The sequence below is a fragment of the Salmo salar genome, chromosome ssa05, assembly GCF_905237065.1.
Source record: "Salmo salar chromosome ssa05, Ssal_v3.1, whole genome shotgun sequence".
Classification (NCBI taxonomy): domain Eukaryota; kingdom Metazoa; phylum Chordata; class Actinopteri; order Salmoniformes; family Salmonidae; genus Salmo; species Salmo salar.
The window spans coordinates 65,141,465-65,167,107 of NC_059446.1; the positions used below are offsets into that span (position 1 = coordinate 65,141,465).

Here is a 25,643-nt window from a genome sequence, read left to right on the forward strand (position 1 = left end):
ATAAAAAGCCACTCTAAAATGTGCAGTTTTGTCTCACAACACAATGTCACAGATGTCTCAAGTTTTGAGGGAGCATGCAATTGGTATGCTGACTGCAGGAATGTCCACCAGAGCTGTTGCCAGAGAATTTAATGTCCATTTCTCTACCATAAGCCACATCCAACGTCATTTTATAGAATTTGGCAGTAGATCCAATGGGCCTCACAACCGCAGGCCACGTGTAACCACGCCAGCCCAGGACCACATCCGGCCTCTTCACTTGCGGGATCATCTGAGGCGGTGCTGAGGATAATTTCTGTCCGTAATAAATCCCTTTTGTGGGAAAAACTCATTCTGATTGGCTGGGCCTGGCTCCCAAGTGGTGAGCCTATACCCTCCCAGGCTCACCAATGGCTGTGTCCTTGCCCATTCATATGAAATCCATAGATTAGGGCCTAATTTATTTATTTCAATTGACTGATTTCCTTATATGAACTGTAACTCAGTAAAATCTTTGAAATTGTTGCATGTTGCGTTTATATTTTTGTTCAGTATAGTTCTGTGGTCTATACATCCAATGGTATTATAAAGTACATAGTTTGTCAAACCAAGCACTTAAAAAATCCAGATTTCATGCCATTGAAATGTGTCATCCTTGCTGGATACTAACAAGTAGGACTGAATGAAATGCCTGGTTTGCAACAGGCTGGCTGCTGTATGTGTATCTTGTTCAGTCATACCAATGGTTAAAATGTCTTCATGTCTTTAATAATTTCACCATAGAAAATACTACTTATAAAACATAAACACATCGTTGTGGTACAACAGTTAAAATAATAATTGTTCACACCAATACTTGGTTCACAGTAACACCAACCTGTATTCAACATAATAAACACTCCAAACAGCCTACCCGACCGCTCGGAGGCCTCTGCATGGTCCTAAAGCACACAGTTGCCTCATTTTGTATCACATTCCAATGACAAAACCGGCAGGAGACATAAATGCAATTTCAGAATGTGGGGGGGCATGTCACCCCGTCCCCAGTGAAAGTTGCGCCCCTGTTATTGTTTCAAATTGTTCCCATTAAAAATGCTCACAGTATCACAACATGTTTGGCAATTGTTTCTGTGCAAACCCATACATTTGACTGTAAAAAGAATAGGCCTACATTGTGTTTTTGTTTGTGAATATGCACAGCACGTTGGTGCATAGCCATTGGGCTGTATCCTCAGTCCAGTTGATATGGATTCTATGACAGCAGTGCAACACTACAATACTTTCTATTTAGAAGAGCACAGAAACTTTCACGCATTCAGGAGGGGAAAAGTTCTGTGATATAGAGGTGACATGATTTTCAATTCCATTAGAGAGAGAATAGTGTATGTTCTACAGAATATATATCTATCTGAACATTCCGTTACATTGCACCCCACTGAGTATGATCCTGGTTAGAAGTCACTGATGGTGGATTGACAACAAAGCCCATATGGTCTTGGTCATCGAGATTTGTTTGTTATATGTGAAATTATCAGCATGTTTGCAAACACTATCACATACAGCTATTGCTACAAGTTGTTCTTGGTCATTTGACACCAGTTGGACTGTATTCAGTCATAACCGAGTCAGACGAAGGTCTGCTTGTACATCCAGGCACTCAACATATCTCACAACTCATTGAGTAATCTACAGAATATCTACAGTAAACTAATGGCATACAAAATACTTCACCATACTGACATTTAAGGGAAAAAATATCTTAAACATTTTGTGGAGCTTTAAATAAAGAGGGTTGACACACTGTGTCTCAAAAATCTGCTACTGAAAGCTAAACATTAAAGGTCCAATGCAGACGTTTTTATCTCAATATCAAATAATTTATGGGTTACAATTAAGTACCTTACTGTGATTGTTTTCATTTAAAATGGTAAAAAAGAAACCAAAATAGCTTCTTAGCAAAGAGAAATTTCTCAAGCAAGAATTTTGCTAGGACTGTCTTGGAGTGGTCTGAGTGGGGAGGGGAAAACAGAAAACTAAGCTGTTATATGCAGAGGTTTGGATCTCTCTTTCTTATTGGTCTATTAACTAATTTACCACGCTCCATCCCACCAAACAGCTCTTACACTAAAAGGGATTATAATAATTTTCCCAATTTCACAGTATTATTCCAACCTCATAGCCTGGAAATATGTATAAAACACAGGAAATCACGTTTTTTACTGCACTGGGCCTTTAAACAATACAATAAACCATTGACAAGAGTACAGTGAGGGATAAAGGTATTTGATCCCCTGCTGATTTTGTATGTTTGCCCACTGACAAAGAAATTATCAGTCTATAATTTTAATGGTAGGTTTATTTGAACAGTGAGAGACAGAATAACAACAAAAAAATCCAGAAAAATGCTATAATTATTTGCATTTTAATTAGGGAAATAAGTATTTGACCCCCTCTCAATCAGAAAGATTTCTGGCTCCCAGGTGTCTTTTATACAGGTAACGAGCTGAGATTAGGAGCACACTCTTAAAGGGAATGCTCCTAATCTCAGCTTGTTACCTGTATAAAAGACACCTGTCCACAGAAGCAATCAATCAGATTCCAAACTCTCCACCATGGCCAAGACCAAAGAGCTCTCCAAGGATGTCAGGGACAAGATTGTAGACCTACACAAGGATGGAATGGGCTACAAGACCATCGCCAAGCAGCTTGGTGAGAAGGTGACAACAGTTGGTGCGATTATTCGCAAATGGAAGAAACACAAAAGAACTGTCAATCTCCCTCGGCCTGGGGCTCCATGCAAGATCTCACCTTGTGGAGTTGCAATCATCATGAGAATGGTGAGGAATCAGCCCAGAACTACACGGGAGGATCTTGTCAATGATCTCAAGGCAGCTGGGACCATAGTCACCAAGAAAACAATTGGTAACACACTACGCCGTGAAGGACTGAAATCCTGCAGCGCCCGCAAGGTCCCCCTGCTCAAGAAAGCACATATACATGCCCGTCTGAAGTTTGCCAATGAACATCTGAATGATTCAGAGGACAACTGGTGAAAGTGTTGTGGTCAGATGAGACCAAAATGGAGCTCTTTGGCATCAACTCAACTTGCCGTGTTTGGAGGAGGAGGAGGAATGCTGCCTATGACCCCAAGAACACCAACCCCACCGTCAAACATGGAGGTGGAAACATTATGCTTTGGGGGTGTTTTTCCTGCTAAGGGGACAGGACAACTTCACCGCATCAAAGGGACGATGGACGGGGCCATGTACCGTCAAATCTTGGGTGAGAACCTCCTTCCCTCAGCCAGGGCATTGAAAATGGGTCGTGGATGGGTATTCCAGCATGACAATGACCCAAAACACACGGCCAAGGCAACAAAGGAGTGGCTCAAGAAGAAGCACATTAAGGTCCTGGAGTGGCCTAGCCAGTCTCCAGACCTTAATCCCATAGAAAATCTGTGGAGGGAGCTGAAGGTTCGAGTTGCCAAACGTCAGCCTCAAAACCTTAATGACTTGGAGAAGATCTGCAAAGAGGAGTGGGACAAAATCCCTCCTGAGATGTGTGCAAACCTGGTGGCCAACTACAAGAAACGTCTGACCTCTGTGATTGCCAACAAGGGTTTTGCCACCAAGTACTAAGTCATGTTTTGCAGAGGGGTCAAATACTTATTTCCCTCATTAAAATGCAAATCAATTAATAACATTTTTGACATGCGTTTTTCTGGATTTTGTTGTTATTCTGTCTCTCACTGTTCAAATAAACCTAGCATTTAAAATTATAGACTGATCATTTCTTTGTCAGTGGGCAAACGTACAAAATCAGCAGGGGATCAAATACTTTTTTCCCTCACTGTGTTTGTTCGTTCTTCACTTCTGAAATATTTTGGATGTAGTTCTAAGCCCTGCTCAGAACCACAACTACAAAAAACAAAAGTTATCACCCAGTAAGTGTTAGTTGCCAAAGGACGACTAGGCCTAATGCTAGGTACAGATCTGGCAGTCTGTCCACCAGCAGCACAGCGGTAGAGCCAGCCTGCCCCGGGGGGAGAAACAGGGCCTTTGGTTTGTGGTGTGGCATGAACCACTGCACCAGGAGAGTGAGGTACTGTTCTGTTAAGACAGCCATGATACGTACGGTAGGCTGTCGATCAGTCGATCCTATAACTAGCGGGTCCAGTCAGTCTCAGAGCCGTAATGTAGCAGCTCTGCCTTGTGTCACTCCGTCTGTCAACCAATACGTCAGTCTTTACGCTGACACAGTGCTGACAGTGCGCTCTCTCTTCCCACTGGCCAGGTTCCTCTTCTTACAGTAGGTGTAGAGAGCCGTCAAAGGGATACAGCAGACAGAGGAGGCTAGGAGGAGGCCGATGAAGGCTTGGGCGTAGGGAGGATACTCCGTCACCACAGACTTCCCCTGGAAGAGAGGGAAGACAATAGGACAGGCAGAGATCAACATTGTATCTGGGTGCATGAATAAAACCCGAAGCAGCATATTCTGTTCCAGTACTTTTCATTCATGTATGACTGGTACAATCAAATCCCCCTTTGGGGATTAATAAAGTACTATCTTATCTTACCAGTTTTTTGGGCCGAGTGCTTGTTAGTGTAATGACAGGGGTATTGATAAGATATTGGAGATAAAGAGGCCTTACCAGTTCTTTGTTCCAGGCCTGGTATGTGGGCGTTCCTCCCTGGATATAGTTGACGATGTAGAAGATGAATAGTGCAATGAGGAGGATGGGACTGACTCCTGCCAACATGATCTTCCAGTACCAGTTAAGACGATGACCTAACATGTCTTCTACATCCTTCTCAAACCTGGAGAGGGAAAGGTTGCAGGAGCATTGACATGATGACTATGTCCATTAAGGCAGCCCCCCGCACCGCTCTGATTCAGAGGGGTTGGGTTGAATGCAGAAGATGCATGCATTCAGTTGTGCAACTCACTAGGTATCCCCTTTCCCTTCCCTAAAATACTTTCATATATTTTGTATGGGCAAAAGACAACCTTGGTATTTTAGTTTAAACATTCATTCAACATTCAACAGAAATTGCTTATATGCTTCATAAGCCATTTTGCTTTTAATAAACAGTACAAGCCCAACTTAAAAAACTACAGTACAGCCAAGTTAAAAGCCTGAGAGAAGAGTGAAAGGAATGTGAGGTATTTGTGGATGATTATTATGCTAAGTGTTGTTTGGCATTACTGGACACAATACAGCTTTTATGAGGTACTTTAAAGATTTAACTCTACTGGCTGCTAACACAACTGCAGTAGGGCTACACATTCTCAAGTAGAAACTGTTTCAAATAATGTCAGCTCAACTATTGTTTCTTGGAGATAAGGTACTATATGACGAGATGTGCTAGTTTTTCTGATTTCACACAGCAAAGGTGATGATGCTTAGAAAGCTTCTGAAATTAGTCATTCTTCATTGTCAATATTATGCACACACACACCTTTTGATGCCATATATGTAGCAGACGGTGATAACTTCGATGAGCACGATGAAGAGCAGAGAGAAGGTGGCTCCATAGTCGTTGAACATGGTGAACCAGTAGTTCCCAGAGCGGGTGGTGAAGCCCAGGCCAAGCAGCAGGCAGAATAGACACACCAGACCTACAGGATATGACAACACACCTGTTAGTCACACACACCAGACCTACAGGATATGACAACACACCTGTTAGTCACACACACCAGACGTACAGGATATGACAACACACCTGTTAGTCACACACACGCACACCAGATGTACAGGATATGACAACACACCTGTTAGTCACACACACACCAAACCTAGAGGATTGGCCCACTCAGCCTAGTCCAAGCTTATCTCTGTCCTGGCAATCCAATGGTTGTACCAGCTTCCCTCGATGTTAGGACAGTAGAGTCCCTGCCCATCTTTTGAAAATGTCTGAAAACCTATCTCATCAAATAATATCTTAAATAAGATAATAACACATTCAAAAAAAAAATTAACTTGTCTTTTCCTACTAGCACTGACTTTGCTGATAACTTCTTTATTAAGAAAACATTTATTTACTACGACTGTGATATGTAAACACACACACACACACACACACACACACACACACACACACACACACACACACACCTAACTCAAGCAGCAGGCCGAACAGACACACCAACCTAAAGGTCAAGGGTCAACCCTACACCTAGCTTCACGACCACACCTTAGCTCAACCCTAACCCCCCTTCCACCCTTACCCTCATCACCCCTTCTCTCTCACCATTGAGTGTTTTGGTGCTCATGTAGCGGCTGATGATCTTCAAGTCACTGAGGGGGGTGATGACGGCGATGACGTTGCCCAGCATACTGCCCATGCCCAGCAGCAGCAGCATGATGAAGTAGAGCACAGACCACAGCTGAGACACGGGCATGTTCTTAATGGCCTCACTGTACACTATGAAGGCCAGGCCTGTACCCTCAACAGCCTGGGAGGAGGGAGAGAGAGAGAGAGCTTAGTGGATATTCAGTCCTGCATAGTGCAAAAGTGGCTAAAGTCAGTATTTCATTTTTTGCTTTCCTCCATTGGAAACTTAAGTGGGATGGTTTATTAAAGACAAAATGGAAAATCCAGGAGAGCGTTGAAAATTAAATATTAACATTAATTGTAACTGCAACAACCAATGATATTTGCCACATCTTACTACCACCACCACAGAGTCAAATAAAGTTGTATAGGTGACATTGAACTATGACTAAAAGATTAAAGATTTATAGAATGGTGAGTAAAGTTTTTATTGCCTCACAGTGAAATTAATTTATTTTGTTGCTACATGATAACATATTGTCAGGAAACCAGAGGTATTTTGTTAGATTAAGGGCTCGATTCAATCCATATTGCGGAAGTTCTGTGCTATAGTGCAAACATTTTAAGGTAAGATCGGATTGAGACAATTTATGCAGCATTTACTCTGAATGCAGTCACCGTGAACGTGGGAACATTGCCTTTAAATATCAATCTCGCTATATCGCAGAACTTCTGCGATTCAGATTGAATCGAGCATTAAGAGAACTAGTATATGAAGTTGTCTTATCAGTATTTTGCACAAGTTTTCCTTTTGAGTTTATTAGTTCATTTGAGTTGTGTGTTATCAGGACCTACCGTGTCTAGTTCAGCCTCTAGGTCACAGGTCTCCAGCCTACCTCCCAGACTGGCAAACTGTTCTGGGTGTGTCCTGTTCAGCTCAGCGATCCAGTGGTTGACATTCTCCAGACTGATGGTGTCCTCTGCTAGATCAAAGGTGTTCAGGAGCAGCAGTCGCACCCTGGGAGAAGAAGAGAAATGTCAGTGTCATGAAAAAGACAAGTGTGTAGCGTAGTTTCTCTGAAAACATTTTTTTTTAGGTGGGGTGGGGGGCCAATTCTATGCATTTTGCCATGAGGTTGAGAGAAGATTTAGCCGTTTTATATTCTAAACATTTTGCCATGGCTTATGACATTTATACATTTTTTGGTTGGGACCTCCCCGCCTAGTGGGGCTGCATGCTACGCCACTGGAAAGGACATTTCTGATCTGAATCATACAGTATATCTAGCCCCCTATATAATTCCTATCATTGCTGATCTAGATTCCAATGCTTTCCCCAGTCCAAGCACCTGTCATCTCTTCCATCTGTATGTCTGCAGAAACTGCTACAGTCTACAGACGTTAAATTAATTGTATATGTTTGACCTAGAATTGTTTACGTTTGTACTGGATGAGTGCTGCTGACTGGTGTTACCTACTTCTCTGAGTTGAAAGTTCAATGCCAAAGTCATTGAGACAACCAACCAGACCGTGACCCCACCCAGGGCCTCACCTCTCTAGGCAGCTCTCGTAGTTGAAGGTGGCCTTAAAGCCATAGATGGAGAAGGTGACGATACTGGCGAAGATGGAGGTGCTACTGTTGACCATGGACACAACGATGGCCTGCTTCTCAAAGTTGTTGTTGTACTGGTTGTAGCTGGCAAAGGCGATGAGGGATCCAAAGCCCAGGCCCAGAGAGAAGAAGATCTGAGTGGCCGCGTTGATCCACGTAGTGGGCTTAGCCAGCTGTTCCATCTGAGACAGCAAACACACACACATTAGTAATAGCACACACACGTGCAAAGCAGGATTGAACAGAACAATGTACATGAGCTACCATACCGTGGCTGTGAAAACGTAGATCTATTGCATCTCGTCTATGACGCTCTCTCTTTGCTCATCCATATATTTATATTTACATATTCTTATTCCCTCCCTTTACTTACATTTGTGTATATTAGGTAGTTGTTGTGGAATTTCAGATTACTTGTTAGATATTGCTGCACTGTCGGTACTAGAAGCACAAGCATTTCGCTACACAACATCTGCTAACCATGTGTATGTGACCAATAAGATTTGATTTGACCAATAACATTCTTTCATTCATATAATCATTCATACCTTGGGCGTGAACATGTACTTCACACCATTGATGGCTCCATGAAGGGTGACCCCACGGATGAGGTAGATGATGAGGACCAGGTAGGGGAAAGTGGCTGTGAAGTACACCACCTAGAGAGGGTAGAAACAGCAGGGGGATTCAGGGTCAAAGTTCAACTATGCTGCACTGATTGCCTGTTTGCCAACACAGATTTGGCCCACTTTTCCCATGGTTTTATAATATTGCTCACTGAATTTACTGTGAAGTTGTAGGTGAAAGCGAACTTCTTTGTGTATATCTTTCCATCAATTGATAACGATGTTATTACTTTTCTATTATTTCTCTCTGTATCGTTGGGAAGGGCCGTATGAAACCATTTCACTGTTAATCTACATCTGTTTATGAAGCATGAACGAATCAGTTTTCACGGGACCTCTGGTGTGTTATAATAAACATCATAGGCAGCTCGTGAGTTTCAAGTTTGGGGAGGCTTACAATTTATCCTATCGTTTCTACCTATCTGCGTGCCAGTTATTTTTCGTGGAACAGCTTCATTTAAATGATAAGGTTTTCGTTTCTCAAAATTACTATCACGTGGTTAATAAACATTTCAATTAATGCAAGAGCACCAGCCTTTGCCACATGGACACCTTGATACATTGTGATCCATTGGCAGCTAAAGAAATTAGAACATGGAACTCAGAGATAGCTTATAGGCCAATGCAGCAATATGCCTATAACTTCCATCGTCAACTAAGTCAAATAGGCCGAAAACAAATGAAAACAGTAGAAAATATCCTGATGATATCCGCATTAATCTCTCTACTCTTCCTGTCTGCCTCCCTTTCTATCTGTCTTGACCTATCGCTAGTGAAGTGCAACATTGTATACATTTTAGTCATTTAGCAGACGCTCTTATCCAGAGCGACTTACAGTAGTTAATGCATACATTTCATTTAATTTCATGCATTTTTTTTGTATTATTTAAAAAAAGATTGTACTGGCCCCCTGTGGGAATTGAACCCACAACCCTGGTGTTGCACACACCATGCTGGCATTGCAAACACCATGCTCTACCAACTGAGCCACAGGGCATGCTCAGACTTGTGCGCTCCCTCTATGTTATGACAGAGAAACCATACACATGCTCATTGCTCACATGGAGCACTCCAAACGAAATCCATTGAAAAAACTCATAAATAAACCAAAACCTGTTTCTCACAAGTGTAGCAGGTTGAGAAATCTGGAAACAACGTTTCCACTCCAAGAATGAGAATGGTAAATGACTGTAATACATGCATTAACAGAAATGTATGTAACCAAATTACGGGGATTAACGGTACCTTTATTAGGCCTACTGGTTACATATTGTATGTAATGGGGAATTTATCAAAATAAGCAATCAAAGGGAAAACAATTCACACAATAAAACAATGAATGTGCAATAATTGTTGGAAGACATTGGAGCACATTCTTGAGAGCTGAGTGCATGCATTCTGGAGAGAGACGCAGATGCCCATATTTTCACCACACACCTGTCCCCTTATTCTTGTCTCAACATTTTAAATGATACTCAAGACACATTACAGTGAGGGAAAAAAGTATTTGATCCCCTGCTGATTTTGTTGGTTTGCCCACTTACAAAGAAATGATCAGTCTATAATTTTAATGGTAGGTTTATTTGAACAGTGAGAGACAGAATAACAACAAAAAAGTCCAGAAAAACGCATGTCAGAAATGTTATACAATGATTTGCATTTTAATGGGGGAAATAAGTATTTGACCCCACTGCAAAACATGACTTAGTACTTGGTGGCAAAACCCTTGTTGGCAATCACAGAGGTCAGACGTTTCTTGTAGTTGGCCACCAGGTTTGCACACATCTCAGGAGGGATTTTGTCCCACTCCTCTTTGCAGATCTTCTCCAAGTCATTAAAGTTTTGAGGCTGACGTTTGGCAACTCGAACCTTCAGCTCCCTCCACAGATTTTCTATGGGATTAAGGTCTGGAGACTGGCTAGGCCACTCCAGGACCTTAATGTGCTTCTTCTTGAGCCACTCCTTTGTTGCCTTGGCCGTGTGTTTTGGGTCATTGTCATGCTGGAATACCCATCCACGACCCATTTTCAATGCCCTGGCTGAGGGAAGGAGGTTCTCACCCAAGATTTGACGGTACATGGCCCCGTCCATCGTCCCTTTGATGCGGTGAAGTTGTCCTGTCCCCTTAGCAGAAAAACACCCCCAAAGCATAATGTTTCCACCTCCATGTTTGACGGTGGAGATGGTGTTCTTGGGGTCATAGGCAGCAAACACGGCGAGTTGAGTTGATGCCAAAGAGCTCCATTTTGGTCTCATCTGACCACAACACTTTCACCAGTTGTCCTCTGAATCATTCAGATGTTCATTGGCAAACTTCAGACGGGCATGTATATGTATTCTTGAGCAGGGGGACCTTGCGGGCACTGCAGGATTGCAGTCCTTCACGGCGTAGTGTGTAACCAATTGTTTTCTTGGTGACTATGGTCCCAGCTGCTTTGAGATCATTGACAAGATCCCCCCCGTGTAGTTCTGGGCTGATTCCTCACCGTTCTCATGATCATTGCAACCCCACGAAGTGAGATCTTGCATGGAGCCCCAGGCCGAGGGATATTGACAGTTCTTTTGTGTTTTTTCCATTTGCGAATAATCGCACCAAATGTTGTCACCTTCTCACCAAGCTGCTTGGCGATGGTCTTGTAGCCCATTCCAGCCTTGTGTAGGTCTACAATCTTGTCCCTGACATCCTTGGAGAGCTCTTTGGTCTTGGCCATGGTGGAGAGTTTGGAATCGGATTGATTGATTGCTTCTGTGGACAGGTGTCTTTTATACAGGTAACAAGCTGCGGTTAGGAGCACTCCCTTTAAGAGTGTGCTCCTAATCTCAGCTCGTTACCTGTATAAAAGACACCTGGGAGCCAGAAATCTTTCTGATTGAGGATGGGTCAAATACTTATTTCCGTCATTAAAATGCTAATCAATTTATAACATTTTTGACATGCGTTTTTCTGGATATTTTTGTTGTTATTCTGTCTCTCACTGTTCAAATAAACCTACCATTACAATTATAGGCTGATCCTTTCTTTATCAGTGGGCAAACATACAAAATCGGCAGGGGATCAAATACTTTTTCCCCCACTGTATCTTCACACATTTTAGATGCTTTTCACTGGCATCTGCAACTCAAAAATCAGCTAGGCCTATTGCTGTGATGATTGTCGTAGAGAGGAGACCAAGGTGCAGCGTGGTGAGTGTTCATGATTAATATTTATTATAACTCAGAACACTAAATCAAAACAACAAACAAAGGAAAACGACCGTCATGTTCTGCAGGCTTTACTGAGCTGTACAAAAAGGGCTGCCTAAGTATGATTCCCAATCAGAGACAACGATAGACAGCTGCCTCTGATTAGGAACCATACTCGGCTAAACACAAAGAAATAGAAAACATAGAATGCCCACCCCATGTCACACCCTGACCTAACCAAACAGAGAAAAACGGCTCTCTCAGGTCAGGGCGTGACAATTGTCATGCGCGCTGCCCAAATTGCTGGCTTCCCAAATAGGCATAGGCCTACAGCACTTGTGATTTGAAACAATCCACAGCTAGTTTAAAAAATGAAGAAACTAATGATCCTCTGTGGCTAAGTCAAGCTCTCTGGTAAAGTCTTTTTTATTTTTTTATTTAGACAGGAGTAATTATATTATTTTGGCAAAAAATCTATTTACTTTAGGGGAAGCCAGCACCGAACAGTGCACTGTTTCCTTTCTAATTCGCAAGTGGCTGAAACCAGAGATTTGTATATAATGACGAGATTCTCATCTCTGCACTAACAATGCGAGTCGTGGTCCCAAAGGCGGGAATGTAGGCGACAAGCTTATGTCTGCATATTACGCCCATAGAAACACATTGGGCTTATTCAGGATCAATTTTGGCGTGAGTAAGCCCTCTGGATAAGAACATCTGCTAAATAACTAAAATGTAAAAATGTAAATGTAAAAAATGGAGCAGATGTATCTGATGCTGTCTGGACAGAAAAGGTAAGACATGCCATACTCCTTTTGTCCAGAGAGCATCAGATACATGGTCTACACATACGGAGACATGAATGTCTGAGATTGAGATCTGAGATTGATGCATCTTTGTGTCCGTGCGTGTCTCCGGTCAAATAAATTATTACAATTTCAATATTTTATTTGGACTGGCAAGGAGGTACTGCAGGGCGGGCCAGGCCCCCTGGGGCCCGCCCATAACACCAGTTCTGCCATGAGTCCACTGTGAACAGCAGACCAGAAAACAGTTCTCTGTCTGTGTTGACACAGTACCCTTTACTTTCACCCTGGCTTGTCTCCTCAGAGACTCCCACTCTAAATAGTTTTGTAATGAAGTAGGCCAAGGTTTTCAAAACTTTCCTATGTTGCCCCCTCACTCTCTCAGCTGATGTTTTCCTCAGTTCAGTAAAGACCCATTGGATCTGCTTCCCCTTTCCCTGCCCCATCATTCAGAGTTGGCAAACTCTGCAGCCACAAACTTTGATTGTTTTATTTGCCATGCCTTGATGGACAACTATCTGACCATATAGAATATTGAACTGTTTGTACCTTGTCTCGCCATTACGAATAACTTTCTTGACCCTTTCCTTTGTTATCGAGGTCACCTCTCAGCTGACTGTTTTCCTCTGCTCAGTAAAAATACAGGTAACTGCCAAAATAAAGGAAACACTTGACTAAATGAGGGATACAGAGTATACTGAAAACAGGTGCTTTCACACAGGTGTGGTTCCTGAGTTAATTAAGCAATTAACATCCCATACTGGGCAGGTCATTATTTTTGCCACCATGGCTATGCCCCCATAGGACGACGATGCCCCCATCCACAGGGCATGAGGCGTCACTGAATAGTTTGATGAGCATGAAACGATGTAAACCATATGCCATGTCCATCTCATTCACCAGATCTCAACCCAATTGAACACTTATGGGAGATTCTGGAGCGGCGCCTGCAACCACCATCAACAAAACACCAAATAGAATTTCTCGTGGAAGAATGGTGCTGCATACCTCCGATAGAGTTCCAGACACTTATAGAATCTATGCCAAGGTGCATTGAAGCTGTTCTGGCTCGTGGTGGCCCAATAACCTATTAAGACACTTTATGTTGGTGTTTCCTTTCTTTTGGCAGTTGCCTGTATGACAAAAGAGACGATAGTGACCTACGTCCACTAGATCTGCAGCTAGCATGACATACGGGTGCTATAACTGTCTTGACCCTGTCCATCTTTCCCGAGCTGACCTCTGACCTCTCACCTTCCCGGTGGACTTGACCCCCTTGACGATGAACAGGTAGACAATAATCCAGGCCAGCAGGAGGCAGAGCGCCTGTCCCATGTGAATTCCTCCGTTCTCCTCGATGGACCCGGAGATGTCCAGGGTCTCTCTGTAGAAGAAGTACTGGGTTGGCGTGGCCCGCTCACACTCCTCCACAGGGCCGGTCTTGTTGCTGTTAACCGGGCACTCTGCCCATGGCAGGACCGACTGGAGCAGAGTGGGAGGAAACAGCACAGGTCAGGTCAGGCACAGGACGTTACAGATAGCACTAGAGCAATGAACTGCGTCTTCTAAGATTCCAAACAAAACAGTCCGCACAGGACCAGCAGTGTCTCCTCAAAGCTGAGTGAGCCTGTTGATACACCTTGTAATAAGATTGTAACAAGTTATTGAAGATTGTCCACATTTTATGATCGCATCATAGATCTGAATGCAGGTAAAATAAAGATAATTTTGCCATTGTGAGACTGGAACTAACCTGGAATGAATGAAAGATGTACCAGAAACTCCATGCATTGATGACGTTGTAATAGAGGCATAGGTACATGGAGGTCACAACACTGGCCAGACCTGGAACCAGCAGAGACACGAACAGATACTTTAAACTATAAGCAGATAATATCTGATCATTTTTCACAAAGTAGTTTGTATGCAGTGAACTACTTTTTCAAAGTAACTTTAGTTAAGTAAACTATATTTTTCTTCCAGTGTGAAGTAATTGGTAGCTTAAACTATAAACTATATTTTTAGAGTAGCTTCCCCAACACTGTACATTTGACACAAAAGTACTGGCCTAAATGTTCAAAACCATATATTTAAATATGTGTAATGTGATAAATTATAGGCACGTTTATGTACTTTATTTAATGGCAATGTGCACCCACACATGTGTTGCACTCTATGTGCAGTGCCCTCTGTCCAAAAAAGTATTAATAATAATAATAAATCAATAAATTATATATACAGTGCCAGTCAAAAGTTTGGACACACTATTTTCTACTTTGTAGAATAATAGTGAAGACATCAATACTAGGAAATAACACATATGGAATCACGTAGTAACCAAAACAGTTTTAAACACATTTTGGATATCTTCACTATTATTCTACAATGTAGAAAATAGTTTAAAAAAAAACCTTGAATGAGTAGGTGTGTCCAAACTTTTGACTGGAACTATATATATTTATATATATATATATATATATATATATATATATATATATAAAAATAATTCAGTACTCACCCACTCCCCCCAGATAGGGGCTAATAGCTCTCCATGCTCCAATGCTGCCCAGACGCATCTTCTGGCCAATGGCTAACTCCATGTAGAACAGGGGTACTCCCAACAGGACCAGCATGAGCATATATGGGATCAGGAACCCACCTGAGGACAGAAAAAGGACACACATACAGTATATTTTACCATTCAAAACACCTGCAGTAGCAGAGACAAAAACACACACATGATCTATAAGGTGATGCACTGAGCTTCAGATTCACATGACACCCAGAATTATTTTTTAATTGACATTTTTCTATTTCACCTTTATTTAACCAGGTCGGCTAGTTGAGAACAAGTTCTCATTTACTACTGCGACCTGGCCAAGATGAAGCAAAGTAGTGCGACACAAACAACAACACAGAGTTACACATGGAATAAACAAGCGTACTGTCAATAACACAATAAAAAAAAAAAATCCAAATACAGTGTGTACAAATGGCGTGAGGAAGTAAGGCAATAAATAGGCCATAGTAGCGGAGTAATTACAATTTAGCAAATTAACACTGGAGTGATAGATGAGCAGATGATGATGTGCAAGTAGAAATACTGGTGTGCAAAAGAGCAGAAAAGTAAATAAAAACAATATGGGGATGAAGTAGGTAGATTGGGTAGGCTACTTACAGATGGGCTATGTACAGCTGCAACGATCGGTTAGCTGCTCAGATAGCTGATGTTTAAAGTTAGTGAGGGAAATATAAGTCTCCAGCTTCAGAGATTTTTGCAATTCGTTCCAGTTATTTGTAGCAGAGAACTGGAAGAAAAGGTGGCCAAAGAGGTGTTGGCTTTGGGGATGACCAGTGAGATATACCAGCTGGAGTGCGTGCTACGGGTGGGTGTTGTTATGGTGACCAGTGAGCTGAGATAAGGCGGAGCTTTACCTAGCATAGACTTATAGATAACCTGTAGCCAGTGGGTCTGGCGACGAATATGTAGCGACGCCAACCGACTAGAGCAAGTCGAGGATCAGTAGGATAGTCCGTTTTATGAGGGTATGTTTGGCGGCATGAGTGAAGGAGGCTTTGTTGCGAAATAGGAAGCCGATTCTAGATGTAATTTTGGATTGGAGATGTTTAATATGAGTCTGGAAGGAGAGTTTACAGTCTAGCCAGACACCTAGGTATTTGTAGTTGTCCACATATTCTAAGTCGGAACCGTCCAGAGTAGTGATGCTAGTCATGCGGGCAGTGAACGGTTGAATAGCATGCATTTGGTTTTACTAGCGTTTAAGAGCAGTTGGAGGCCACGGGAGGAGTGTTGTATGGCATTGAAGCTCGTTTGGAGGTTAGTTAACACAGTGTCCAAAGAAGGGCCAGATGTATACAGAATGGTGTCGTCTGCGTAGAGGTGGATCAGGGAATCACCCGCAGCAAGAGCGACATCGTTGATATATACAGAGAAAATAGTCCGCCCGAGAATTGAACCCTTGAAAATGTCTTCTCATTCTTAATAGTTCTATTTCATTTACATAATTAATGTGGTCTCGGTCCTTGTATTCTGTTGCATATTTCTTCTCCCTATATATTAATGGAAAGAAAGGGTGCAGTGCAGTGCTTCCTTCATTATTCTTTGATCAAGGGTATAACATTTAATAACAAGAAGTACCAATACTCAAACAGGAAGTACCAGTGATTCACTCAATACAGTAGTGGTCAGATGAACCAGATGCTAAGCTACAGGACTGCTTCGCTAGCACAGACTGGAATATGTTCCGGGATTCATCCGATAACAATGAGGAGTTTACCACATCAGTCAACGGCTTCATTAATAAGTGCATCAACAACGTCGTCCCCACAGTGACCGTAGGTACATATCCCAACCAAAAGCCATGGCTTACAGGCAACATCCTCAATGAGCTAAAGGTTAGAGCTTTCGCTTTCAAGAAGTGGGACACTATGCTTATAAGAGTTACAGTTACATTTTAAGGCAATAACTCTACAATAATAAATACAGAATAATTCTACTTGCATACCACACCTGTATTTATGGAATGGACATATTGGCCTTAAAGCAACAGAGGCATCAAGGAGTCTCCTGTATGTGAACATTTTCTAGGAATCTATGAATGGAAGAACACATCATAACACCTGTTGTAAAACTTTGCAATCAGTTGAGACCATTAAAAGCTAAATGTAAAAGCAAATGTTGATCCATTGTTATTCTGTGATAAACAACGGGGCCTGTTAAGGGTTAAAAATGGGATCTGTAGGAATCCAAACTTGGAGTGGAAAGCTATTTTATGCTTGCGCTTTTGAAAGCTCCTTTATGTGTGCGCTTTGGTACATCCATACCCTCTGTTTTTTAGTGGACTAACGGTTCTCAGTGACTTATGGGGAGAAAATGAAAAATACAAATTGAACTAACAACTAAGTGAGAATTTTTTTAAACCATTGCACATTTCCTGCACCATTAACTTTTAGAGGAAGAAAACAAAAGGCTGCACAGTAACACCTTCACTCACTAGAAATGTTTAACAATGTGACTGACTCTAACCAATATAGTAATCATTCCGATTCCATGTAAATGGATAATAAACTGATAACGTTTCACCCAGGGTAAAATAATAACTAACCCATTCTACAACCGCACAACATTAGTGCACCATTGCGCATGGATAAAGGTGAATAAATTGGGCACTGACTGGCTATTCATAAAGCCTACATTACCACTTTTAATCAGTAAACACTAATTGTATTCATTAATTTTACACAGTGTCCAATATTGCAGTTCTATATTTAATCAAAAATAACTGTTGGCCTAAATGTACAATATATTATGGATTAAACCATAAATTAGGCTATGCGCTGCACCTAAACAATAAATAAATATTGCTTACCCCCGCCATGCATTTGACACAAGTATGGAAAACGCCACACATTTCCCAGTCCAACCGCGTATGATACACAAGCCAGGACAAATTGCATGGGATTGTCCCACTCTGCTCTTGCGGCGTCCTTCCCCATCGTTGCGTCCTGAGCACACAATCAAGCCAATTTTCAGGTCTGGTCGAGTCGGTAGCAGTGCGGTGCTGGTGGACAACCTTGACAGTCAGTAAGCCTGTCTGAAATACCGGGAGTAGGGATGGCACTCCTGTCTGGATAGTAGAACAAATCCAATGACAGCGTCTGGGAAACAGGGAAAGTGTTTCAACAGGAGGCTGTATGAGTCCTATTTGCAATGGTTGAACAAATAGCATGGAGTTTATAGAACGCTTGCCCATTCTACTGAGGTCCCCCAATTTGAGAGGGAGGGACTAACGTGTTAAGTACTGTAGGCATAGGCTAGAGAGTTTATTGGAGTTTATGTAACCCAGGTGAATGTTTAATTTTCACAGCTCTTCTTAAAAACCTGAGCTTATAAGCCTGTCATAGAGACAGTGGACCATCGCCAATTCATTTTATATTCCTTAGGGTAAGCTTCAGATAGCATGTGTTTGCTTTTGTACAATGGACTTCACAGTGCAAGATTCAGTGCTGGAAATAATGTATTTATTTTCCTTTTTACTGTTCATACAACTTCAAATATAGTACTGGAGTCCGATGTGCAAAAACAGCACAACCACAATGTTAAGGTGTCAGTGATTCAAATGGCTGTTTTCTGTAAGAAGTCAATCAGTAAGGCACATTCTTCAATCTAAAAAGGAACATATCCATTACAGTTTTATTGCATTTAAATTAAAAAGCAATGCAGAGGAAAAAATAATCATGAGAGAGCAAAAATTGTACACGTACAAATGAGTGAATATACAGTATCACACACAGTGACGATACAGTACAAATAAAAGGATGAAAGATAGAACCAAAAGAAAGGAAAAGGAGACAATCAGAGAGAGTGAGAGAGGAAGTCCTCCAGGGGTATGTTCTCGCTGACCTTGTGTCTATCTACAGATTTCCCTGAAACCCCCTCTAAAGAGCTATGGCCGAGAGCTTAATAACGTACAGTCCTTTCACAAGAGGGACAAGTATAGTACACTCTGACATTAGCCTAGAGAGTTACTCCTCAATCGCAATGGTGTTGCTCTACTCCAACACCATCACCATCATCAAGTTTGCAAGTTTACTGATGACACGATGGTGGTATGCTTGATCACCGACGACGATGAGACAGCCTACATGGAGGAGGTCAGTAACCTGGCAGTGTGGCGCCGGGACAACAACCTCTTCCTCAACGTCAGTAAGACCAAGGAGCTGATCGTGGACTACAGGAAAAACATTTTGGGAGGGAGTCGAGCACTCTCCCATCCACATCGACGGGGCTGCAGTGGAGCGGGACGAGAGTGTCAAGTTCTTTGGGCTCCAAATCACATATACAGTCAGTCATGACACATACTGTCAGTCTGGGCGCACATCGAACAGGAAGAGACAGACCTCACGTCCTTAGCCAAGGTGGGCCACCAGTGTAAGGCTCCTAGGCACCTTCCTAGAGGGAAGTTACAATCCCTCCCCGTTCCACAACGGCCGTGGTCTCACCTGTCGGTGGACTTCCTTACCGATCCCTTTTTCCCTTTCTGTTTGTTTTGTCTAATTAGTTTCACCTGTTTTCATTTAGGCTTGTTAGTTGGGCTATTTAAGCCAGTAGGCCCGCCTGTCCGGAGCTGCCAGAGTCGCCCGCCAGTTCGGAGCTGCCAGAGTCGCCTGCCTGTCCGGGGCCCGCTGCGAGGGTCCCCAGTCCGGGTTCGGCGGCGAGGGTCCCCACTCCAGAGGCGCCACCTAAGTGGGCCAAGCCGAAGGTGGAGCGGGGTCCACGTCCCGCACCAGAGCCGCCGCCGTAAGGAAGGCCCACCCGGACCCTCCCCTTTAGAGTCAGGTTTTTCGGCTGGAGTCTGCAACTTTGGGGGGGGGTTACTGTCACGCCCTGGCCATAGAGAGGGTTTTATTCTCTATTTTGGTTAGGCCAGGGTGTGACTAGGGTGGGAATTCTATGTCCTTTTTTCTATGTTTTGTATTTCATTGGCCGGGTATGGTTCTCAATCAGGGACAGCTGTATATCGTTGTCTCTGATTGGGAGCCATACTTAGGCAGCCTGTTTTCCTTTGGGTTTGGTGGGTGGTTCTATAATGGCTGTCGAAGGGAGTAGACCAAGGCGCAGCGTGTTGAGTGCTCATCATAAACTTTTAATAGAACACTTTAAACAAAACAAGAAAAATGAATGACAGCCAAACAGTTCTGTCAGGAACATCAACTAAACAGAAAGTAACCACCCACAAACCCCAAAGGAAAACAGGCTACCTAAGTATGGCTCCCAATCAGAGACAACGATATACAGCTGTCCCTGATTGAGAACCATACCCGGCCAAAACAAAGAAATACAAAACATAGAAAAAAGGACATAGAATGCCCACCCTAGTCACACCCTGGCCTAACCAAAATAGAGAATAAAACCCTCTCTATGGCCAGGGCGTGACACCATATGAGGCTGAGGCTGGTGGAACCGTTTGTCAGGGAAGGAAGGGAGGTTGGGGGTGTCGTTTTGGTGGAAGACTGGGCTCTGCTCAAACAGCGACAGGTGTAGAACTCACATCTCAGCCCTAAATGGGACACAACAGGAGTTAATGGTCGGAGCTGTCCAGTTGGGACTCAAGGGTCGTGGAGGGAGGCCATGGGACCATGTTGGAGGAGCTGTATGAGGCAACAGCAGGAGTGGTTACGGGTGGGTTGGGGTTCGGAAGAGGGGTGGGGTTCAGAGAGGGGTTCACAGTAAGGGGTGCAGCTGTATAATTGAGCTGAATTCTGTTTTCCATTGCTCCCCACTGACATAACACAAACGCATTGCTATTTGTCCCAGATGACATCCCCCTCTCTGATGCATTAGCTGTGTTTATTTTGGATTTCATAATGGTCCTAGTTGGACAGTTAAGGAAGACGCCTACGGGACTGGTGTGGCGTGATCATTGGGGTGGAGGTAGGAGGGAGAATGTCTGAAGGAAAGAGAAAACGCAGGACAGAAAAGCAACCCAGCCTGCATATTTGCAGTTGAAGTCGGAAGTTTACATACACCTTAGCCAAATACATTTAAACTCAGTTTTTCACAATTCCTGACATTTAATCCTAGTAAAAATTTCCTGTCTTAGGTCAGTTGGGATCACCACTTTATTTTAAGATTGTGAAATGTCAGATTAATAGTAGAGAGAATTATTTATTTCAGCACATTCCCAGTGGATCAGAAGTTTACATACACTCAATTAGTATTTGGTAGCATTGCCTTTAAATAGTTTAACTTCGGGCAAACGTTTCGGGTAGCCTTCCATAAGCTTCGAACAATAAGTTGGGTGAATTTTGACCCATTCCTCCTGACAGAGCTGGTGTAACTGAGTCAGGTTTGTAGGCCTCCTTGCTAGCACACCCTTTTTCAGTTCTGCCCACAAATTTTCTATGAGAATTGAGGTCAGGGCTTTGTGATGGCCACTCCAATACCTTGACTTTGTTGTCCTTAAGCCATTTTGCCACAACTTTGGAAGTATGCTTGGGGTCATTGTCCATTTGGAAGACCCATTTGCGACCAAGCCTTAACTTCCTGACTGATATCTAGAGATGTTGCTTCAATATATCCACATAATTTTCATTCCTCATGAAGCCATCCATTTTTTTAAGTGCACCAGTCCCTCCTGCAGCAAAGCACCCCCACAGCATGATGCTGCCACTCCTGTGCTTAAGGGTTGGGATGGTGTTCTTCGGCTTGCAAGCCTCCCCGTTTTTCCTCCAAACATAATGATGGTCATTATGGCCAAACAGTTCTATTTTTGTTTCATCAGACCAGAGGATATTTCTAAAATATGTACGATCTTTGTCCCCATGTGCAGTTGCAAACCGTAGTCTGGCTTTTTTTATGGCAGTTTTGGAGCATTGGCTTCTTCTTTGCTGAGCGATGTCGATATAGGACTCGTTTTACTGTGGATATAGATACTTTTGTACCAATTTCCTCCAGCATCTTCACAAGGTCCTTTGCTGTTGTTCTAGGATTGATTTGCACTTTTCATACCAAAGTACATTAATCTCTAGGAGACAGAATGTGTCTCCTTCCTGAGCGGTATGATGGCTGTGTGGTCCTATGGTGTTTATACTTGCATACTATTGCGTGTACAGATGAACGTGGTACCTTCAGGCGTTTGGAAATTGCTCCCAAGCATGAACCAGACTTGTGGAGGTCTACAATTTTTTTCTGAGGTCTTGTCCTTTTTCTTTAGATTTTCCCATGATGTCAAGCAAAGAGGCATTGAGTTTGAAGGTAGGCCTTGAAATACATCCACAGGTATACCTCCAATTGACTCAAATGAGATCAATTAGCCTATCAGAAGCTTCTAAAGCCATGACATCATTTTCTGGAATTTTCCAACCTGTTTAAAGACACAGTCAACTTAGTGTATGTAAACTTCTGACCCACTGGAATTGTGATACAGTGAGTTTGTTAACAAGAAATTTGTGGAGTGGTTGAAAAACTAGTTTTAATGACTCCAACCTAAGTGTATGTAAACTTCCGACTTCAACTGTACAATAGGAGGGGGGTTGGGGGAGAGGGGGCATGTTTTGTCGACAGATGTGGAATTTAGCAAGAACGGCTCGCGGGAGGTCAACATCATATCCTCTTGTCTGTAACCCAGATGAGCTTTCAACTGGTCACATCCTTCCAAATAAAAAGCAGAAAGGCCAGAGGCCGGAGGCTGCCTGGGATTGGGACAGATCTGACCGGAAAGATCTGGACAAAACATCCACCACAGTGAGGCACAGTCCATCTGGGTTAGGGTTCTGACAATAAATGCTTTAACAGGTCCTGACATCTCGTCGCTGTGGCTGCTGCGAGGAACAGAGACCCCATGCCTGCTCAGTACAGAAATGCTACAGGAACGAGGGGCAACTCCTCGCTGGCCCATAGCCTTGGCAACAATGGACAATTAGTGACTGTTGCGGTACAGACTGTCTGTAAAGTTAAGACGCCGTTACATAACAGTTCTCTCAATGGATCTTTGTCTCTCAAAGGATCTTTGACACACGGCCGTTCTGTCTCTCCAAGCAATGTGCCCAGTCTGCTCTTAAATTTTGTACACTTGTCACAAGATGGGTTGACCAGTTGAGGTAATTTGCATACACTTAATGTGTGTATTGTTTATGTTTTCCCACAATCACAATTTGACACTTGTTTATTTACAATGAAATAGAATTGCTTACAGATCCTTTTTTATGTGAGCGTCACACCACAGCACGCCACTGCATTACCTTTTGGCTAAGATCAAGTATAGTACCTGAGTCACATGTGTTGCTGCCTGCTAATGGTATTGGTCAGGAACACCATCAGGGCAGCATGACTCTTGGCTCGCCCCGCGTGGGAAAATCTGGCCAGAGGGTGTACTACTCCTCGGTGACAAAACACCCAGAACTGATGTTTGCCATGGAAACCATGTCAGCTCCCCTCTGTGTGTAGAGATATTGTTGTTCAGTTGTTTCTGTCCATTATTTGTTTGGGATGGGGTTCTGACACATTCACCAATGTTTCAAGGCAAAGACTGGACTATGGAAATACCAGAGCCATATATGTAGAGTTGGGCCAATGCGGTTTCTATCTGAACATTCCGACAGCGCCACTTTCTCCTCCATAACTGTTGCTAAGTGATAATTTGACACTTCCACATTGTGCTGTTTATTTCTGATAGTTTTCAAAACCTATGAAGATTTCCAGTGAAAGCAGATATGCAATTTGTTGTCAGCACAATACAGTACAGACTTGGATACATATTGAATGCTAATCAATAAAAACGTCTGTTTAATTCGCTGCTCTGTTTTGCTTGTTTACAGCAGGTAATTTCATAGGGAATTGTCAGATGCGTTCTCGTACTGTTACATCATCAACATTTCAAGAATTAAGTTCCATTTGGGCGCTAACATGGCAGCCGTTCTAAAACCTGGCCGAACTCTCTCTATATATGGAAATATAAAGTTTATGGCTCAACTCAACCAGAAAACCCACAGTGCTTTTCAATGAGGCTGCCACCACTAAGCCTTATCAGGTCCAAAGCTCTATACCAGGGATTTAAGTTAGTAAGAGTTTTGGTCAGTTAGTTTGACTGATTGTGGTGAAGGTTTTATCTCCATAATAATACAATTCTATAGTCATAATAGCATCTTTTTCAAGGAGTTATTTTTCTCTTTTTAATTTTAGTGGGTATTTGATCTGATCCAATGGTAGATGTGATACTGTATCGACAATATGTGGTCATTTCAAACGCAACACAGCACTGCCATCTACAGGAATAAGCAGATAAGTCTTACTCTTGATTAGGGCAGACAAAGGGTGACCGTAGAAGTCAGAAACATTTTCCAACAACTGATAGAAAAAGAACAGGCTTGGTCAATTATAAACCTATACTTGTTTATTGATGGACATGACATTTGGAAACAAAACCTGCTGTAATATTTCCAGGGATCATGTAAGATCCTTGGATATCCTACCAGCTAAACTTTAGCAGGATCCTTCCCTAAGTATCTAGCTATTCCTTCCAGACCCTAGTCAAATCTTACAAACATGTTAACCAGAGTCTAACAGAACTATTGAGTCACTTCACAGACCTACACTATCCCACAGTTCCATTTGTGAAAAGTTGTACCCCCCTGTGAGCTGGAGGATGTGAATGGAGGAAGGGTCTCCAGCCCCCGACCCCAGACCCCTCCCTGGCTCCATAGTGGGGCTCTTTCTCACCCCTCTTCACACCAACTCAGGACAAACATGATAGGGCCTGAGCATGAGACCGAGAATGTTCTCCAGTAAAACCAGCAACATCATCCATGGCTGTCCATGCTTATGTCTCTAGCTTTATCCATGCAGGATATAATGGATTTATCAATAGGTTGTTGGAAGGAACAAGGGTGAGATGAATGAATTAATGCAGACCGACAGAGAGACAGACGGTAAAATAAAAACGATACTGTGTACAAACAGTGATAAATAAAACAAGGAGAGAAATGTAGAAATAAGTGAAAAGCCTACATGCATTCATATGGCCAAATGAAGCAGCTATAACTGATAGTAGCCACTTTAAAACACCCACCACCACAATGTAACCAACATTACGTTTTTTTATTGTACCCCCTCACTTGTCAATATGTCCGTCACATGCACTTGGACATGTTACCATAAATCAAAGAACACCAGTAACACAGAAAAGTGGAAGATATTCTAGCCTCGAGGTTCAATTCTGTAAAATATAATTTTTATTGATCAACAATGCTCTTGATCAATGGCATATTTGAATATTACAGAAGCATTCTTCAAGTTAATTTGCATGCAATGATAGATCACAATAAAAATCTGTTTGATATTACCTTTGTATACGCAGGCGGGAGTGTTCTCTTCCTATCTGCTTGAACGATAAACAAGCAAATTATAGCAAATTATAGGTTTTATTAATAATTCTACCTTTTTCTTATCGCTCAAAAAAATCAGTCGTTCTGCGCACACAACATTATATGAATTAAACAAACAAATCTACTTTAATCAACTGCGGTATGTAATCAAATGTTCTCCTTCAACACATTTAGTTTATGTATGAAATATGCTCCGTTTCTGACTTCGCAGACAGACAATTGCAGGTTATGGTCCTCCTCTTGTTTGGGATGG

The 25,643-nt window shown here is 42.5% G+C and overlaps 1 protein-coding gene across 3 annotated transcripts; it reads right to left on the reverse strand.

Annotated features, from left to right (window-relative positions):
- Nucleotides 1–3,747: 3,747 nt before the first annotated feature.
- Nucleotides 3,748–25,643, reverse strand: LOC106605517 (sodium- and chloride-dependent transporter XTRP3). Of its 3 annotated transcripts, XM_014201257.2 has the most exons (12): nucleotides 25,349–25,629; nucleotides 17,875–18,163; nucleotides 15,003–15,143; nucleotides 14,238–14,329; nucleotides 13,739–13,966; nucleotides 8,418–8,528; nucleotides 7,810–8,051; nucleotides 7,113–7,275; nucleotides 6,234–6,438; nucleotides 5,439–5,598; nucleotides 4,631–4,796; nucleotides 3,749–4,392 (listed from the first exon to the last, which is right to left on the reverse strand). In XM_014201257.2, exons 2-12 carry the CDS (start codon nucleotides 17,999–18,001, stop codon nucleotides 4,225–4,227), a joined length of 1,803 nt encoding a protein of 600 aa, XP_014056732.1. In that variant the 5' UTR covers nucleotides 18,002–18,163; nucleotides 25,349–25,629; the 3' UTR covers nucleotides 3,749–4,224. The 3 variants fall into 3 exon arrangements, with proteins under 3 accessions (XP_045574569.1, XP_014056732.1, XP_014056733.1); XM_045718613.1 differs by lacking the exon at nucleotides 25,349–25,629 and having other exon boundaries at nucleotides 3,748–4,392; nucleotides 17,875–18,265; XM_014201258.2 differs by lacking the exon at nucleotides 17,875–18,163 and having other exon boundaries at nucleotides 25,349–25,643.

Coding starts and splice junctions, on each gene's coding strand:
- LOC106605517 (XM_045718613.1), bottom strand. CDS start 18,001: ATGGGGAAGGACGCCGCAAGAGCAGAGTGGGACAATCCCATGCAATTT. Junction 5,599..6,233: donor GAGCACCAAAACACTCAATG/GTGAGAGAGAAG, acceptor CATATCCTGTAG/GTCTGGTGTGTCTATTCTGC. Junction 4,797..5,438: donor TACATATATGGCATCAAAAG/GTGTGTGTGTGC, acceptor TTCCCTCTCCAG/GTTTGAGAAGGATGTAGAAG.